The sequence below is a fragment of the Antechinus flavipes genome, chromosome 4, assembly GCF_016432865.1.
Source record: "Antechinus flavipes isolate AdamAnt ecotype Samford, QLD, Australia chromosome 4, AdamAnt_v2, whole genome shotgun sequence".
Classification (NCBI taxonomy): domain Eukaryota; kingdom Metazoa; phylum Chordata; class Mammalia; order Dasyuromorphia; family Dasyuridae; genus Antechinus; species Antechinus flavipes.
The window spans coordinates 409,657,337-409,676,561 of record NC_067401.1 but is presented as its reverse complement, the minus strand read 5'-3'; the positions used below and the strand labels follow the sequence as shown (position 1 = coordinate 409,676,561).

Sequence of the window (19,225 nt, the reverse complement as noted above, 5' to 3'; positions counted from 1 at the left end):
ATTGATTATTTTCAAACCATAAAAATTCAGCAAAAAATATATTTAAAATTTTTTTCCTTAAAGCTATATTATTATTACAGAAAAGAAAATTCAGAGTTAGTAAGTTTTTTGTGCTTTATAGCTATCATTTTGTATTCCTTAAAAAAATTGTTACATAATGCTGATGTTGGGTGATGAGGCTATTCTACATTTTGTCTTTTCTTTCTTTTAAGTGTTTCCCTCATCCTGTGAGCTTGTTGAGAGCAGGAACCCATTTCAACTTTTCTTTTTGTGCCACCAAGAGCTTGCCACATAGCAAGCTCTTAACAAATGCTTTTTCATTCATTTATATTTTCTCACTTTAATTTAGAAAAGAATTTCATTGGTGATAATTGTTCCCTTAGTCTTATTTAGGCTCAGGAAGAAGTGTTACTGTTCATTTTGGAGAAAACTTCCTTGAGTTCTTCAAAGAAAACCACAAAGTATAATTATTATCAATAAGCAGAATTTTAATGGATGGATAAGTGTAGAATGAACCTGAAATGGCATTAAATTGGGCTTTTTAAGGAAATCAGTCATCTATATAGTTTGATTGTATGACATGGGAGACACTGACACAGGACAGCCCAACATGGTATACCCTCATCAAAGAAAGTTCTGTGCTCTATGAGCAAAGCAAGATTGAATTAGCTTAGAAGAAATGAGAGATGTACAAAGTTAGAGAATTCACCTCAATTGTTCATATGGATTATTTGTATCCAATCTGTGGCAGAGCATTCTGAGATCATTTTGGTCTGATCAGCTATAGTCAGATACACTAACTTGACTCCAACAAGGAGATGTCATTTTGGTCTACTTTGAGGGAAAAGGATAGCAAGTAACCATTTAATGATTGTAAGTAACAAGATCTCAGAAATTCTTGAGGTATAATGAATTATTTATTCAGTATACTTTTTTCTTAACATTTTGGGAACATAATGAACAATGATGTTTATTGGTAGAATGCTTTAAGATTTAAAAAGCTCGTCTTCAGATAGTCCCTTTGAAATCGCTAGTACACACTTATCTCTATTTTACAGATGTGAGGTTAATGATTTGCCTCTAGATAGTAAATGTACTAACTCAAGTCTACTGACTCCAAGAACAGTATCCCTTTTAGTCTACCACTCTGTCTCTATTTTATTTAAATCATAATAACATACTTTAGTATTCTGTACAACTTGTCACATAAGCTCTATCATGCAGATTAAAAGGAATAAATCATTGTATCATTGTCATTAATTGATATAGAAAAGATTATTCTGAAACTCTAGAAATAGATGTGATTTGTTTTGTCTTAGGATGTCCTCTGTTTCTTTATCTCTGTAATCAAATTTTGAATTCATTTTCTGCATATGTCCCTGCTATCTATCTGTCTATTTTTTTAATTACAGCTTTTTATTGACAGAACATTACATGGGTAATTTTTCAACATTGTCCCTTGCAATCACTTCTGTACCAACTTTTCCTTTCCTTCCCTCCACCCCCTCCCCTAGATGGCAGGCAGTGTCATATATGTTAAACATGTTAAAGTATATCTTAAATACAATATATATATACATATTTATACAATTCTCTTGTTGCACAAGAAAAAACCTGATATTTTTTAAAATGATTTTTAGTTTCACTGGTTCATTATTCCTGGCTCTTTTATGTATACTATTTTGATACATAGTCTTACGAATTCTAGTAAAGGTTTCAAAACCTTTTTCTTTATTGCTTACTTTTTAAAAAAGATTTTTAATAGCTTTTTATTTACAAGTTATATGTATGGATAATTTTACAGCATTGACAATTGCCGAACTTTTTGTTCCAATTTTTTCCCTCCTTCCCCCCACCCCCTCCCCTAAATGGCAGGATGACCAGTAGATGTTAAATATATTAAGTATAAATTAGATACACAATAAGTATACATGATCAAACCGTTATTTTGCTGTACAAAAAGAATAGGACTTTGAAATATTGTACAATTAGCCTATGAAGGAAATCCAAAATGCAGGCAGGCGAAAATATAGGGATTGGGAATTCAATGTAATGGTTCTTAGTCTTCTCCCAGAGTTCTTTCGCTGGGCATAGTTGGTTCAGTTCATTACTGCTCCATTGGAACTGATTTAGTTCATCTCGTTGCTGAAGATGGCCAGGTCCATTAGAATAATTGATCATCATATAGTATTGTTGTTGAAGTATATAATAATCTCCTGACCCTGCTCGTTTCACTCGGCTTCAGTTCATGTAAGTCTCTCCAGGTCTTTCTGAAAACATCCTGTTGGTCATTTTTTACTGAACAATAATATTCCATAATATTCATATACCACAATTTATTCAGCCATTCTCCAATTGATGGTTATCCACTCAGTTTCCAGTTTCTGGCCACTAGAAATAGGGCTGCCACAAACATTCTTGCACATACAGGTCCCTTTCCCTTCTTTAGTATCTCTTTGGGGTATAAGCCCAGTAGTAACACTGCTGGATCAAAGGGTATGCACAGTTTGATAACTTTTTGAGCATAGTTCCAAATTGCTGTCCAGAATGGCTGGATGTATTCACAGTTCCACCAACAATATATTAGTGTCCCTGTTTTCCCACATCCCCTCCAACATTCCACATTATCTTTCCTTGTCATTCTAGCCAGTCTGACAGGTGTTTAGTGGTATCTCAGAGTTGTCTTAATTTGCATTTCTCTGATTAATAATGACTTGGAGCATCTTTTCATATGGCTAGAAATAGTTTCAATTTCTTCATCTGAGAATTGTCTTCATATCCTTTGACCATTTATCAATTGGAGAATGTCTTGATTTCTTATAAATTAGAGTCAATTCTCTATATATTTTGGAAATGAGTTCTTTATCAGAACTTTTGACTGTAAAAATATTTTCCCAGTTTATTGCTTCCCTTCTAATCTTGTTTGCATTAGTTTTGTTTGTACATATTGCTTCTACTTTGGAAGTATCTCTTTTGAAAACTACATTTCACTTCCATCTGAGTAATTTTTTTGTTGTGATGTCATTTGATTTTCTTCCATTAAAATAATTTTTTGACAACTCATTCCAATGTTTATGCCAGGTTCTCAAAGTCTGTACCAGGGCGTAAGCTCCACATAAAATGTATCTGGCAACAGATTTCCTTCAATAGAAGGCTGACCATTGAATAATGAATTTTTGTCGACTATAATAAATAGTCTTGAAAATGTTAGAGGGGTTGTAATCTGTATGGATGTTGGGATGAAATAATAGATTTTTTTGATGTATAAGTATTTAGTAGCCATGATAAATTGCCAAAGTTTCTTATTTGTAATAAGTATTTTTCATGATTTTCAGTGCCTCATAGTTTTGTTCATATAAATGGGTGTTATGTCTGGAAGATTGCTTTAGGGTTCAAATCTGGCTTAATTCATATTCAGTTCAACATTTAATGCCTTTTGCTGACAGTGATAATGATGGTGAGCCATCCTTTCTAAACTTCCTCCTTAAACTTAAGAAGCGTAGGGCTTCTCAGACCCACACAAAGATGCATGAATAGATTTTAGAAATTCCTGAACTTGGTTAGGGGAAAAAATCAAATCTTTATTTTCATTCACCTCAAATTGAAATTTAGTATTTCCTTCACTTGTTTAAAAATATCATTCTAAGAAGAGGTACATAGGTTTCAGCAGACTGCCAGAGGACTTCACTAAGCAATGAAAGATTAAGAACCTTTGCTCTAAAAATAGTCTTAGTTCCCTTTTAAATTATAGAATAAGATAAATGTTCTGTTTTTTCTTATTGTTCAGCTGAGCTTCATATTAGCAAAACCTCATTTTGGGATCTGGCAGATTTAAAGTAAAATTATTTGTTGGGACCAAGACCAAGAGCAGTTGTTACAGGATCTTAAATTGTTGGGATTGGAAGGGATAACAAAAGTTTTTAGCTTTACCTGGGGGGAAATCAGTCCAGCCTTTTATTGAAGATTATGTAGTAATAAGACCCATTCTTCCTTGTGCCAGCCTATTTATTTTGGGGCAGCTCTAAGTTGAAAACTGTTTTATCCTCTTGAATTGAAATCAATCTCTTTCCAAATTTTTTTACACAATGCCCAGTCTCTCTCCTTCCTCCCTTTTTGCAAATAATGAATCTAAACCTTAAGCTGTTTATTGATTTGCTTAAGATCAAATAGCCAATAAGTATAATATTTGGCATTTGGATTGAAGAAGCTTGGGATGGGGAGAGGCATTCTGATATTCTAAAACATAAGGTCTTTTATCCTTATCAAATATTCTGATAAAGAGGGAGGGGAGGTTTTGTAGGACTAGAAGCAGAGAAACTGAGTCAGGTCAGCATAATTAGAGAAACTGAGAACTGTGGCATAATATGTGACTAATAATGATGAGAATTGTGAAAAGTACACAGTAAAGGACAGATTGGAAAATCAGGAAATATAGATTAGATTCTTCTTTCTCTCTTAATATCTATTGGACAGAGGGCAGCTCGCTTTGCCTCACTGTAATTCATTTTCCTCAACTGTAAGATTGAGATATTCTCTTAAAATCTCTTCCAGATCTGACATTTTGTGTTTTCTCTGTTGAGCCAATCACAAATTATAATGTCCTAAGGTGCATTTTTTTTTTTTTGGGGGTTGTTTGTTTTTTGCTGAGGCAATTGGGGATAAGTGACTTGCCCAGAGTCACACAGCCACGAAATGTTAAGTGTCTGAGATCAAATTGAACTCAGATCCGCCTGACTTCAGATCTGGTGCTCTTATCACTGTGCCACCTAGCTGCCCACTAAAGGACATGTTAAATAGATTATGTATAGAAACCCAAGTATCCTTTATTTTTTTCACTTTCTCCTCTTTTCATTTAATTACTTTTCACCTGTAATGTGAAAAAAAATTGTCCCCACATCAAGATCTCACCATCCTTAAATATTAATATTCTTATCTCCCTAGCTGTCCTATTGTACCAGGCAGATGAGGAGGACTTAAAGCCACCTACAAAAAATCCTAGGTTACTCATCCATAATACATAGAGGCTGAATAACTACTGTATTTTCAATTTAACACACACACACACACGTGTGCGCCCGCACACATGCTTTAACCTAGTCATCTATATTCTGGCCACCCCAACTATATTTTTAATCCTTAAGTTATCATTACTAAAATTAAGTCACTTGCAACTTATGAAGTAAATCATCCCCAATAGCCTTTATTATTTTTACTCTGCTCTTACTTGGAGACTTCCCATCACTTACCAGTTTCATATCAAAATAGCTTATTCTCCAAGAACTAATTACTAATAGAAATATTATAATAGCCATTTTAATAGCTCTCTAATCTCTATTAAATGTATTTTTCTATATACGAATTATTTATGCATCCAGTCTAACTATATACCCTGCTGACTTTTACTTTTGCTCAATTTTCAGATGGATTAAGTGATGAAAACAATGATGACAGAGTCCTGAAATGTTGTCTTCAGTATCAGAATTTATTTCCTTGTGCTGTTGTCATATTGTGCACGTGAGTTCCCTGAACAATTTATCTTTTTTGGTATAAAACTGCAGTAATTGAATGAAATAAAAAAATGTGTGTGGGGGGGGTGGTGGTGGTGGTGGTGAGATAATTTCTTCATTTCCATATCAAAACCCTTATTCCTCATTGAGCAGGTATTCTACTTTGAAATTTTTTTTGTTCTTACTAGCTGAAAGATTAAGTATTTTGGGAGTATTAACATTTATTTAAAATACCTTATGAGTTAATAGGTAAAAGAGAGTAGTTCAGTCTGTAATAATGTTATGGTTGCAGTAGATTATTGGATGAATTTATTTCCAGGTCTGTATTTATAGTATTGAGTTTTGTTATCTTTCAGCCCATGCAGTATTGCGGATTTTTGACATATTATTGTAGCTACCATGTCATGTCTTTTTATTGTTTTGACAAGGCTGTTGGAGTTAAGTGACTTGCCCAGGGTCATGCAGCTAGTAAGGGTTAAGTATCTAGGGCTGGATTTGAACTCTAGTCCTTCTTACTTTAGGATCAATGCTGTCCCCACCATGTTGATGTCTGGTTATTCACTAGGGTGATGCATTTTATCTATCTGTAATGATATGTTAAATTTCCTTGCATAATTGGCATTATTAACTAAGTTAATGCTTTTTAACGGTAACTCCTATAGTTTTTGGGGACAGTGCCTTGGGTCTGTAGTGCTGTTGTTAAACTCTTTGTCACCACAAATAAATATTTATGATTCGGGCATTGTTGACACTTCTTTGACCTATTGTTGACTGAGTTCATGTGGATGGCATGCTCTATCTCATTAATCTTTGGGTCTTAATTTCATGGGCCCCATATAGAGATTTCATGGGCCCTTTGTTTGCTTTCAAAAAGTATTGATCTGTAACTATTATTAGCTTTTGGTTACTTAGTGAAGTATATTCTAAGAATTTTTCTTCTTTTTTGTTGTCATAGGGTTGATGTTTTCATAGTTGCTATACTGATGGCCCTATGTTTCATTTAAAATATGCGGATTGTTGTTAGATTACTTAAAAAATTTTTTTTGGACAAGGCCTTTAGGGTTAAGTGACGTGCCTGGGATCGCACAGCCAGGAAGTAAGTTTTCTGAGGTCAGATTTCAACTCAGGTCCCTCTTGACTTTCAGGCTAGTGCTCTAGGTATTGTACCACCTAACTGTTCCTTGATTACTTTTCAAATCTGTTACACATCACTTTATCACTATTGTGATATCAATCATTTACACTATTGTGGTATAGATGTTATGTGCTTTAAACTTGTTTTGTCTCATTCAGCTTTGATATCAGAAAGCCAGTAAGTTTATTGAAATAGTCTTTTCCTTCTTGATCTTTTTTTTTTAACTTTGTTTCTTTTATGGAAGATAACAGGATGTTAGTAGGTACTTCCTTTATTTGCTTGTTCAATGTGAGCTCTGGCTTCAAGTGGAAACCTTTCTTTGACCTACATTAAGTATTTTACATTATCAAGTCCAAATTAGCCATCTGTACTAAGTAGCTAATGAGATGTTCTGAGTCTTTATTTTGAAAGTCATAGTTGTACTTTAGAGAAGTAATAGTAGATATAAAATTGGGCAGTACTATCGTGACTCCGAACTGTCCCTGTGAAAAAAATGCCAATTTTATATTACTTGTTCTTGACATTTTTAGGATGATTAACACATTTTAAACAGAGAAAAATTTGCCAGTAAATCTGAAATACTCTATATTTATAGTACACAAATAAATCATGCATGCAGAACTGAATTAGAGGTTTTGCAGTAATCAGCAAAGACATTATATATGTTATTGGTTATTTGAGTAGCTTGTTTTTACACAAAGATATAGATTAAGCAAAAGACAGTGGGGACAGATGAAGGCTGAAGAAGACAATGGGGAGATCTGGAGGCAGAGGTGACAGAAGCAAATTAGTTTAAGGGCTAGTGGAGAGTGATGATAATAAATATTTATTAAATGATTGAAATGTACTTGTCATTATGCTTAGATACTGGGTATCCACAGAAAACGATAAGAGAATCTATGCTTTTGAGAAATGACATTGTATGCATACATAGTTGTTAATGCAATACATACAAACTAGAGACCAGATTATTTTAGAGGAAGACACTGGCAAGATAGATTAAGGAAAGCTTTTATATAGAAAGTATTGCTGGATTTAAAGCATGAAGGAAAACAAGGATTACTTGCCCAAATGGTTTTTACTGATAGAGGTATATACTCAAAAAACTGAAAAAATCATAGGAATTTACTATGTCCTCTTCTTTAGGGATTCAACCTTTATTTTAATTTTTTAGCATCTCTAGCTTCTTGGCTAAAATTTTTTATTTTGGGGTGTGTGTGTGTGTGTGTGTGTTGTTGTTGTTGTTCTTTGATTTTTATGCCAGTTTTAGAGTAGCATATCTTTCAGAGAACACTGAGAATATCAAAGAAAAGGAGTCTCATACCAGCTTGGTTATTATTAATAAGGTTTATTAAGGTTCATTAGGTTCATTGCGTTGTTTGAGGAAGTTTACTCTTAAGAGGCCAGTTGTCTTGGGCATTAGTAGGACAGAGTAATAACATTGTGGATTGTCATACCAACCCTAACTAAGGAGAGGGGTATTATAGAAACAACAAAAAAGGCACAGTGATAGACTCGCTCAGGGGTTACATGCAAGTTTTCTCATAGGATAGTTGGAACTTCATTTGCTGTTTACATTTACATTCTTTGTGAGACTCCTTAGGCTTTGGCTTACTCTTGTACAATTTTATAATTTTTGCATTTAGATGCTCGTTAAAGGATCTAGAATTTTTGATATGCTTTTGGTTGTTATATTCCTCTCTGCAAAAATTTTCTGTTGCCTTCAAATAGTTGATAAATGGAATTTAAATTTTTTACTATACATTATCAGCCCAAATAAATATCAGTCAGTCTTCCATTTATCTTTTGTAGATCTTCCATAGCTCTTTCAAGTCATTTCTTCAGTAGTATATTTTCCAAATATGTGTAAAGATAATTTTCAACATTTGTTTTTGTAAGACTTTGTGTTCCAAAAATTTTTCCCTCCTATCCTTATCTCTCCTTCTGCCCAAGACAATAAGTAACCTGACATAATTAAATATGTGCAGTTCTTTTAAACATATTTCCATTTTTGTCATACTGTGCAAGAAAAATCAGACCAAAAGGAAAAAAAAATCCATGAGAGAAAAAAACAAAGCAATGAAAATACTATGCTTTAATCTACATTCAATCTCCTTAGTTCTCTATAGATATAGATGGCATTTTTCATCCCAAGTCTATTGGGATTATTTTGGAATCCCTGCATTGTTAAGAAGAGCCAAGTTCATCACAGTTGATCATCAAATAATTGGTTCTGCTCATTTCACTCAGCATCAATGTATGTAAGTCTCTCCAGGCCTCTCTGAAATCATCCTGCTGATTACTTTTTATAGAACAATATTTCATTACCTTCCTGTACCACAGCTTGTTCAGCCATTCTCCAATTGATGGACATGCACTCATTTTCCAATTCTTTGCTACTACAAAAAGAACTGCTACAAACATTTTTGCACATGTGGATCTTTTTCCTCCTGTATGATTTCCTTGAGATACTAATCTAATAATAACACTGCTGGGTCAAAGGGTATGCATGGTTATATAGCCCTTTGGGCATTGTTCCAGATTGCTTTTCTGAATGTTTGGATTAGTTCACAACTCTACCAGCAATGTATTAGTGTCCCAGTTTTCTCACATCCCTTCCAACATTGATCATTATCTTTTCCTGTCATTTTAGCCCATCTGAGAGATGTAGTACCTTAGCGTTGTCTTAATTTGCATTTCTTTCATCAAGAGAATTTTTTTCATATGGCTAGAAATGGCTATAGTTTCTTCATCTAAAAATTGTCTTTCATATCTTTTGACCATTTATCAATTGGAATATCAATTTACTTTTTCCTTGGTATTGTGTACAGTAAGCAATCTGTTAAGATTGTCACAATGTTGGTAATTTTTCTTTTGTGGTTCTTGTTAACAGCATCAGACTGCCATTGATTATTGGTGCTTTGTTTTACTGTCAGATGCTGCAAGACAATGCACTTACGATCATTAGAGGAGATGCCATCCCTTTTGAATTACACTGTTTTGGTATTGTTGGTCTGCTAATTAGGTTTATGCTGTCAACCTCAAAAAAACCTTTTTGGAATTCTAGTCTTAAGTATGCCCAGCTCTTTTTCAAAGTAATTTGAGATTTTGTTTCTACTTTAGCCACTCATTTGGCAGTAGGTATAGTTTCTAGAATTCTTAAGTGAAGATTTTCAGTGATTTCTGGTCCTTAACTTTACCTTCTGTAGTATCTCAATTTCATTCTTATTTTCTCCAATTCTGGCTTAGGAACACAGCTGTTTTATTGAAAAATGATTGACCTAATTTAAGATTACTCTATTATGTGGCTTTGTCTGAGAATACCTCTTTAAAAAGCTGTTTTCAATTTTTTTTCTCATAGAGTATCAGCACATAATGAAGACATGTATGTCTTCATCTTGTTTTTCTAGAACACAAAGAAGGATCACTTACTTTTCTCCTCTTATTGTTATCTCATCATCACTATGGTTTTGAGTAAGCTTAGATTTGTAGTAGAAATTTCATCACAATGCCTGGGGTACTGCCCCACTCAGAAGTATCCCCCAAACTTGGCATCTTGTCTGGCATCTCCTTTGTGTTGCTCCTCCTTTTTCCTTCCTTTCCTCATGCAGGTTGGGTTGGTCTTTGAGAAGATTACAATAACAACATAATAATTATTATGTACATTGGTGGGCTTAGGAGAAGTGAAATATACCTGAAAGAAAGCAGTGGATTGTAGACAAAGGAAAATATCTGGTCAATCCCCAGGACTTGGTAGGAGGAAGAATAAATGGGGATGATTAGAGATAGCTCAGAAGTAAGAAAAATCCCTATATTTTTGCACTTGTGAATTGTGTTAGGAACTTAATTTTCTTTTTTTTTTTTTTTGATGAGACAATTGGGATTAAGTGACTTGCCCAGGGTGATAGAGCAAGTTTTATGTGTCTGAGGCTGAATTTGATCTCATGTCCTCCTGATTTCAGAGTGGTGCTCTGTTCATGGCACCAGCTAGCTAGCTGCCAAGAGGTCTTAATATTTTATAAAGAAAATGTATTCAGCTATACTTGAATTACAATCAAACTTTAGTATATAAATTGCAGACTCTTCTATAGTAAGCAAATTCTACTAAGATAATTTGTGTACAATAATTCTTGTTGAATATATTATAATTGTATTTTAGTTGCTTTAATTTTGCTACTCTTTTCATGGATGAATCTTTAGTAAATAATCACAAAACAAGTTTAGATAGGTAGAAGTGTCTCCAAGTAATAACTTATATTTTCATTTATATATCTCTTTAAAGTTTATAAAGTTGTTAAAGCAATCCTCAGAGTCTGATATTTTATTTCATCATCTCTGTGGAAATTAATGACTTGCTGTGAGATAATGTAGCCAGCAAGCATCTGAGCTATGCTGGAATTCAAACTATCTGTCTCTAAGTGTAGAACTAGACATTTTTTTTCTTCATTTAAATGAAATTACTTGTAAGATGTTATTTTATTTCTTAACTGTCTTATTCTTATCAACACACATTTATTTGGGTTTCTTTGTCCAAATTGAAGAAGAAACATTAAAGTGGTTTTGGAGGTCAGAGATGTAGTTTTAAGTTGTAGCTTTTAGTCAGTTTCATTCCTAAAGTGGGCATTTAAATATTAAGAGATTGCAGTTCTCATCAAGAAATATTCATAGAAATTAGCTAACTTTTTGAAATTTTCATATGCAGTGAAGTATTACCATTTTTCCTAATTTGGAGGAAATTGATTTTTTATTTTGCAAATGAAGAAAAATTAATAATCAATTTCTATAGGATATGTTCATTGTTCATTTTAAGGCTAGTCAGATGTCATTCTGCAATTGCTTTTGTTGCACATTGAAATCTGAAATAGTTTCAATTGGTAAGATAGTTAGAATTAATTACTGAAAATAGTAACCTAAAATCTAAAAATTTTATCTTTTGTATTTTGTAATGTTTGATGAAGCCCTAAGGTGAAGGCAGTGGTAATTTTGAGATTTGCTTGTACGAGACAAGGCTAAACTTAGTTTAGTGGCTGAATTTATAAGTGGCTTATTTTTAAATGTTGTGGGCTTTAAATAAAAACTCTTATATTTACTGTACTTGTTGGTATTTCCCAGTATAGTGGATATGTCAGAAATTCTGATTAGGCCATTAGAAATGCCTAAGATATGTTCTCTCTTTGAAAAACAGTTCACTTATACATTCCTCACATTGTCTTTTCTTCTTTTCCATTTCTATTTTCAAATATTTTCTTTTTCTGTTTTTACTTTTTATATTTGCACATATAAGTAATCTTTATGATCTTTTATGTTTTAACCTTTGTTAAAAAGGTTTCTGTTTTTTAAAAAATTTATCTTTTGTCTTAAAAAAAAAAAAACCCTCAAGACTTTGCCTTGTAAAAGTTACCCTATATCTTAGTATTTTAAGTGTTCATTTAAAAAAAAATACTAAGTCTAGATGACTTGCTTTCTTATAACTTTATTGAAAAAACATATTAGTAATTTGAATGTTGAAGAGATATGAAATCAGAACCATATCATGCCTCTTTTTACATTCACAATTTTATGATTAACAGATATTCTTTAAATATCTTGTTTGTTTGTTTTTTTTAAGAATCACAGATCTCATCTAAGAATATTTGGTTTCTGAGTTCTATTTTTTCATGTTATTTTATTACTGTTATGTTCTTTTTGTAGCATTTTGTTGTAACAAGGAAAAATATAATTTTCCCCACAGGGATGATAGAAATTTATGCAATAAAAGCATAATAAGTGGTATAAAATCACTCAGTAAAGTGGAATTAAGTGCAGAGTTGCTGAATCTCAGTCCCAAATCAGTAACTGTGGACAATCAACCACATGTTTCTAATCAGTACATCAAAGCAGGTTAGTGTGTTCTTATATTTATATTTCAATAAATAGCATCAGTATACAATAATCATCGATAGTCTTTGACGTTTGTAATTAATATTCTTTATCTCACTAAACATAATAGAGGTTCATATAGAATCTATTCTTAGCATAAAAGGCTCATGTAGGTTAAATTCATAATATAAAAGAAATTTTGAATTTAAAAAATAAGTTTGAACTGGGTGATTGTTTTTAAAGGCATGGCATATGAGCTACTTAGTCAAGTTTAATTGTGGTATAAAATTACTTTTCATAACCCTCAGACTAGATATGATTGAACAAACAGATTAAAAACAATTTGAATTTTATGGATGTTCTTAATTATTCTTTCAGTTTTAACAATTTATTCTGAATATTGTACTCACTCAAAATGTAGGTTTTTGCAGGAATTCTATAATAGTACAGTTTTTCATGCTGAATAAATAACGTAGAAGCAGGGAAGGTGGATGCTGTTGCTTATTTACTATTCATGAGGTTGTATGATAAATGGAGTCCTGGACTTAAGATCAGGAAGACTTGAGACCCAGTTGTGCTTCATATATATTCCAGCTGTGTGACCCTAGATGTCACTTGGCCTCTCAGCCTAAATTTCTCCATCTATAAAATGGGAATAATAATAGCACCTAACTCAGCATTGTTGTGAGGATCAAATCAGGTAACTTATTTTACAGAGTTTTGTGAAGCTTTAAGCAATTTATAAATGCTAGCCATTATTGTTTACTATTAATAATAATTATAACATTTTTCCTAATCTTCTTTGAAAAAAAATTATTTTTCCTCTTCTATCAAAACACTTGGTGGAATTCAGCATCAAACCAGACCATGACTAATAATTATGGTCATTATGTACATAGCCCATCTCCCAATCTTTAATATGATCACATATAGTAAATGGTGTGTGTGTGTGTGTGTGTGTGTGTGTGTGTGTGTGTGTGTGTGTGTGTGTGTGTGTGTCTGTGTGTGTATTCTGCTCTTTTGCCCTTGGTGAAAATTTTCAGTTTAACAATTTGGAGATAATTTTTTTATTCTATTTTAATTTATCTATAGAATTATTATAGGTAAACTTCAAATGTTTTGAGTTTGACCATAGAGAAATTATATTTAAGATTTTAGAAAATATATTAATTAAATGGTATCAAGTTATGATGAAAATAATTTTAAATGAATGAATAAAAAGAATGGAGAGGAAATAGAATGACTAATCAAGTAACAGATTTGTGGATTTTTTAAAAACAAATCATTGCTCTGGGCTAAGACCATAAAAAATAATTTTTTTTCATGGCTGAAAATTCATTAAATAAACTGCTTAGAAGTAGTTTCATATCAGCCCCAAGCATATATATTAATTTTGATACTTTTACTAAAATATTAGATAGCTTTTACCAATTTTGGCGTAGCACTTGCTAATAGTCTAGATAATGCATAAATCTTATTTATCTAGATTAGAGTAGCCCCATTCAATTTTTTTTTAGTTAGAAAAAAAAAAAACTAAAACGTGAAACCTGTTTGTAACAGCATTTTAATTGTACTTGTTATTTCTATATCTAATGGTTGATTATTTCTGATATTTTCTTGATGCTTATAGATAACAAGCTATTTAAAAAAGAGATGAATTGTGGTTTTAGTATTTTAAAAGTGATATCAACTTGTTTTTTTTACATATTATAGAATCTTAAAACTCTCAAATTTTTTTTTTTTCCAGATACAAAACCCCAGGAGAAAAGCTGCAAGGGAAATACTGTATCATCTGGAATGGCCATTCTACTTGAAAGTGTTATTTCTGAGCTTGAAAAATGTCTTGGAACAGCTCTATCTTCTATATTAGAAACAGAAATGAAAATTGCTTTTGGAGATCTCTGGCTGGAGGTGATTATTTCAAAATTAATTGACTGAAATTTTCTTGTCAGAGGTGAAGAATGAGTTTTATAATCCAGAAGAAATTACTTAAGTGAAATGATAGTGACTTTAGTGTGATTAAAAATTTATCTTTCTTTTTTTAATACACATTGCTTTATGAATCATGTTGGGAGAAAAAAAATCAAAGCAAAAGGGAAAAATCATGGGAGAAAAAAAGAAAACAGAAAAAAGAAGTGAGCATAGCATGTGTTGATTTACAGTCATTTTTTTTTTTTTTCTGGATGCAGATGGCATTTTCTGTCCAAAGTCTGTCTATTGGGGTTGCTTTGAATCACTGAACCACTCACTGACAAGAACCAAATCTTTCATAGTTTTATCATTACATATTCTTGTTGTTATTGTGTACAATGTCTTCTTGATTCTGTTTGTTTAGTCTCACATCAGTTCGTGTAAATCTTTCTAGGCCTTTCTAAAATTACCTTGTTCATCATTTTTTATAGAATTATAATATTCCATTATCTAAATATATCCCAATTCAGCCATTCCCCAATTGATGGACATCTACTCATTTTCAGTTTTTTGTTACCATAAAAAGAGCTGCTACAAAATTTTTTGCACATATGGGTCCTTTTCCCTCCTTTATGTTTTCCTTGGGATACAGGCCCAGTAGTGACACTGTTAGGCTTAAGCATATTTATAGTGTTATAGCCCTTTGAAAATAGTTCCAAATTGCTCTCCAGAATGGTTGATCATTTCACAATTCCACCAACAATGCACCAGTATCTCAGTTTTCTCATATCCCCTCCAACAAAAAGTTTATCTTTCTTATTATATTTTTATAGGAATTTTGAAATCATCTTTTCTAAAAATAAAAAATACATTTTTTATGATCAGAATTCTCTTTTAGCTGAAGAAAACATAATTTCTGAATACTTTACTTTTAAAAAAAGTGATCCTTTAACAATTCTATTTTCCTCCAGTTACAAGTAAAAATAATTTTTAACATTTTTCTTTTTAAAATTTGAAGTTCCACATTGTCTCTCCCAAAGACAGCAAGCAATCAGTACAGGTTATACATAGTTGTATAAAACATTTTTATATCAGTCATTTTGTGTAAGAAAGCTCAAAGAAAAAAAGTGAAAAATAATATGCTTTGGTTTGTATTCAGATAAGTTTTTTTCCTCTTGTGTTCTTTAAGAAATTGTCTTGGATCATTGTATTGCTGAGAAGAGCTAAGTCAGCCATAGTTCAATACACAAATTTACTATTACCGTGTAAATGTTTTCCTGGTTTGCTCATTTCATTCTATATCAGTTTATGTAAGTTTTTACAGGTTTTTCTGAAATTCAAATCATTTTTTAAAATAGGACAATAATGCTCCATTCTAATCATGTCACAAACTTGTTCAGCTATTTCCCAATTGATAAACATCCTGTCGATTTTCAATTCTTAGACACTATAACAAGAGCTGGTATAAATATTCTCGTACAAATATGTTCTTTTCTCGTTTTTTCGTGTCTCTGTGATATAGTCCCATCCCTTTTTGTCTGTACTGTTACAATAACTTTCTAATTTTTCTTTTTACTTCAGCTCTTCCTTCAATACATATTCTACATAGTTGCCAAATTGATATTTCTGAAACTTGAATTAAGTCCTTCCTCTTTTGAAAAATCTCTGGTAGTTTTCTCTCTACATTCCATTCACTGGGTTATCTCAAGTGTTCAATTCCATCTCTATGAAGATGACTCCCAAATCTCTGTATCTATCCCTGATCTTTCTCAATGAACCCCTGTCCTACATAATCAGGATCATTAAGACTTTCCCACCTTGATGTCCAATACATATTCATTTTAATATTTTCAGAATAGAACTTGGCTATACATTCTTTCAAAATTGTCTCTTCTAAAGTTCTTTATTATTCTGGGGCTATCACTGTCCTTTCAAGGTTGGCAACCTTGGCTTTTCCCTCTTATTTCTGATACCTAATCAGTAGCCAAGTTATCTACTTTCATAGCATCCATCACGTATGCCCCCTTCTATCTTTTCACATAGCTGGTAACAAAGTCCTCATTATATTTTGCCTGGGACTGTTAAAATAACTTTTTAATTTTTTTTTGTGCTTCAGTTCTCCTTTTTCCAATATATCTTCTGTGTAGTTGCCTAATTGATATTTCTAAAACTTGATCAGGTCACTCCTCTTCTTAAAAATCTTCAGTAGTTTTCTATTATCTCCAGGTTAAAATATAAAATGCTTTGTAGGACAGAATATGTTCTGTGATATGGGTCCCACTTATCTTTTTAGTTTTATTTCATGTTAGACCTCTTTATGTACTCTGTAGGCAAATTTGTCTAGCTAACTGTTCCTCATGCTCAACATTTTAACTCCTGCCTTTCAATTCTTTTGTATGTGGTCCATCAGCATTTAATATGCACTCTCTTAAAATCCTGAGTTTCCTTCAAAGCCTAGTTCAGGGATCAGTTCTTAGATCAATTCTAATCTTTCTAAGTTGATAGGGTTTTCTCCTCTTGAAATTACTTTGTGAATATTTGTATTAGCTCTATGTCCTTATATTGACATTTAAGTTCCTTAAGGGTAGGAACATTCTGTTTTTTTCTTTGTATTCTTAGTGCCTAATGCAGTGCTGTAAGTGCTTAATAAATGTTTATCAAATTGAATTAAATTTTTGAATCTAAAATAATGCATGAGAAACTTTATGTTGGCAGTCTTTAAAGTTAAATCTATTGTGGGTCTTTGGTTTTTAAAAGTTAATCTATAAACAAGTGAATTTTTAAAGTCTTTTGTACCTTTTTGTCAATTATGTGTCTGTGAATTGTGATCAGATACAGAATGCAGTTTATGAAAGTTTACCTCTTTATATTTTTATTAAAGCTACTTTTGATAATTAAGTTCATCTTGAAAAAAGTAGGTATATAGGTTAGTAATTACACATGTTTTTTATATACCTTTTTGAACATAGTAATAGGTGGCAGTCTTTTAGTATTTTATTATCCTTGAGTTATGTTGTATAGGAAACTTTTGATTCTTCTTAGAAGTGAGTCTCAGACTAAGCTTTCTCTAGCTTATTTTGGTTTCTCATTCTTTTTAATGTTTAGAGAGAAAAAATGCTGTTGATAATCTTCATTCTCCTATGTATTGTTACATAATTGAATCTAAATTGTAAACCATTGGTCTCCAGACTTTGTTACTCACTTATCTTTAATACGTATGTGTGTGTGTGTATATATACATACACACACACACACACATATATGTATACACACATATGTGTATATATACATATATGTATGTATATACATACACGTATACATATATGTATACATATACACTCATTTATGAGTTATATAGAAAGTGTTAACTATATTAATTGGCATTTACATTATTGACATTAAACATAGAAATGTAAAAAGTTTGAGGTAAAGATAAAATGGTATTTGATCCTAGAGTCAATTTGATCATAGAGTAGAGATTCTAGGGAGCTACTGGGACTTATAACTGCAGTAGAAGAGCAATATGATTACACCTGTACTTTATGGCAACTTCAATGAATTGATATAGGACAAGATTTGAGATAGAACAAGTAGGAGGTTGTTTGAATATTTCAAGTGAAAGATGATGATGGCCTAAAGTAGGATGATGGTTGTATGAGAAATGGAGGAGGAAATATCGAGATTTTGGCAACTGATTAGAGATGTGGGTTGAGGAAAAATGAGGAGTTGAAGATGACCTTGAGATAGTGAACATGTGTGACTAAAAAGATAGTGTTCCCCCTGGCAAAAATAGAAAAAGGGAAAGATGGGTGGGTTTTATGGAAAGGTTATTTAATAAAATCTACAAGACAGCTTGATTCTTATTTATCCTATGACACTCTGAGCTACCCAAAACAAAAAATAGAGGTTTGGGGTAGGAGATTTGTAGATGGGAAGGAAGAGGAATGAGATTCTTTTTGTATTTATTATCCTGGGTTTGTGAGCTGCCTTTGAGGATAGCAAAGGGATACCTGCCAAAATCTTGAATTGGTTAGGGGCAGTGGTGGATATGTTGGGAAAAGTAGGATTTTTTCTAATGGTGCTTTCTTTGCATGTTTGTATAGCCATTCGGTTATTGCTTACCTGAGAGCATGACTCAGAGGACCAGAGATGAAAGTTTTTGTAGCAGAGGGAAGGAAGCGTTAGAATGGGGAACCATAGGAAGGGAATGGCCAATGTGGTGGTATTGGAGACAGCACCCATGACTAGTTACTTCAGAAGAGTTGGAATGGAAGCCTATCCTTCCCATCTCATGATTTATCACATCCTTTTGGGGTTCTGTTCTTAGTGTAGAGACAAGTGTTCTGAAATATCTTCTGCATTTTCTTTTTTTGGAGATTTTTAAGCAGTGGCTAAATGACTACAGGAATGCTATAGGTGAAATTATTTTTGAAGATATATATTTTGTTGGATTAGATGGCCGTTGAAGTCCTTGTTTTTTGTTAGGCTGTGATTATTCTTGACCAATATCCTTTCTGTTTGATAAGGATTTTGAATGTTTTCTGTCTATGATAATTTCTAGATCTTTTTTGTTTTCCCATTGTGACAGATGTTTTATGCCAGTTGAACTTTTGCAAGAAATAATTATACTCAAGGGCAATATCTATACTTTTTTTTCATTTGGAATTTTTCAATATAATAATAACATTTATATAATAGGTTAAGGATATTATCACATTATTACAATCCTGTGAAATAGGTGCTCTTATTATCCTCATTTTACAGATAAAGAAACAGAGACTGAGAGAGATAAAATCATTTGCCTTGAGTCACA

At 32.3% G+C, this 19,225-nt stretch overlaps 1 protein-coding gene across 3 annotated transcripts in view; it reads left to right on the top strand.

Annotated features, from left to right (window-relative positions):
* SWT1 (SWT1 RNA endoribonuclease homolog) overlaps positions 1 to 19,225 on the top strand; it is a 133,615-nt gene that overhangs the window by 29,154 nt on the left and 85,236 nt on the right. For all 3 annotated transcript variants that reach the window (XR_007953825.1, XM_051998777.1, XM_051998778.1), the window contains exons 10-12: positions 5,421 to 5,514; positions 12,374 to 12,522; positions 14,249 to 14,412. Coding sequence is in view for 2 of the 3 variants with exons in the window: in XM_051998777.1 (XP_051854737.1) it covers positions 5,421 to 5,514; positions 12,374 to 12,522; positions 14,249 to 14,412 (407 nt within the window). In the remaining variant the exon portion in view is untranslated. The remainder of the gene's footprint in view (positions 1 to 5,420; positions 5,515 to 12,373; positions 12,523 to 14,248; positions 14,413 to 19,225) is intronic.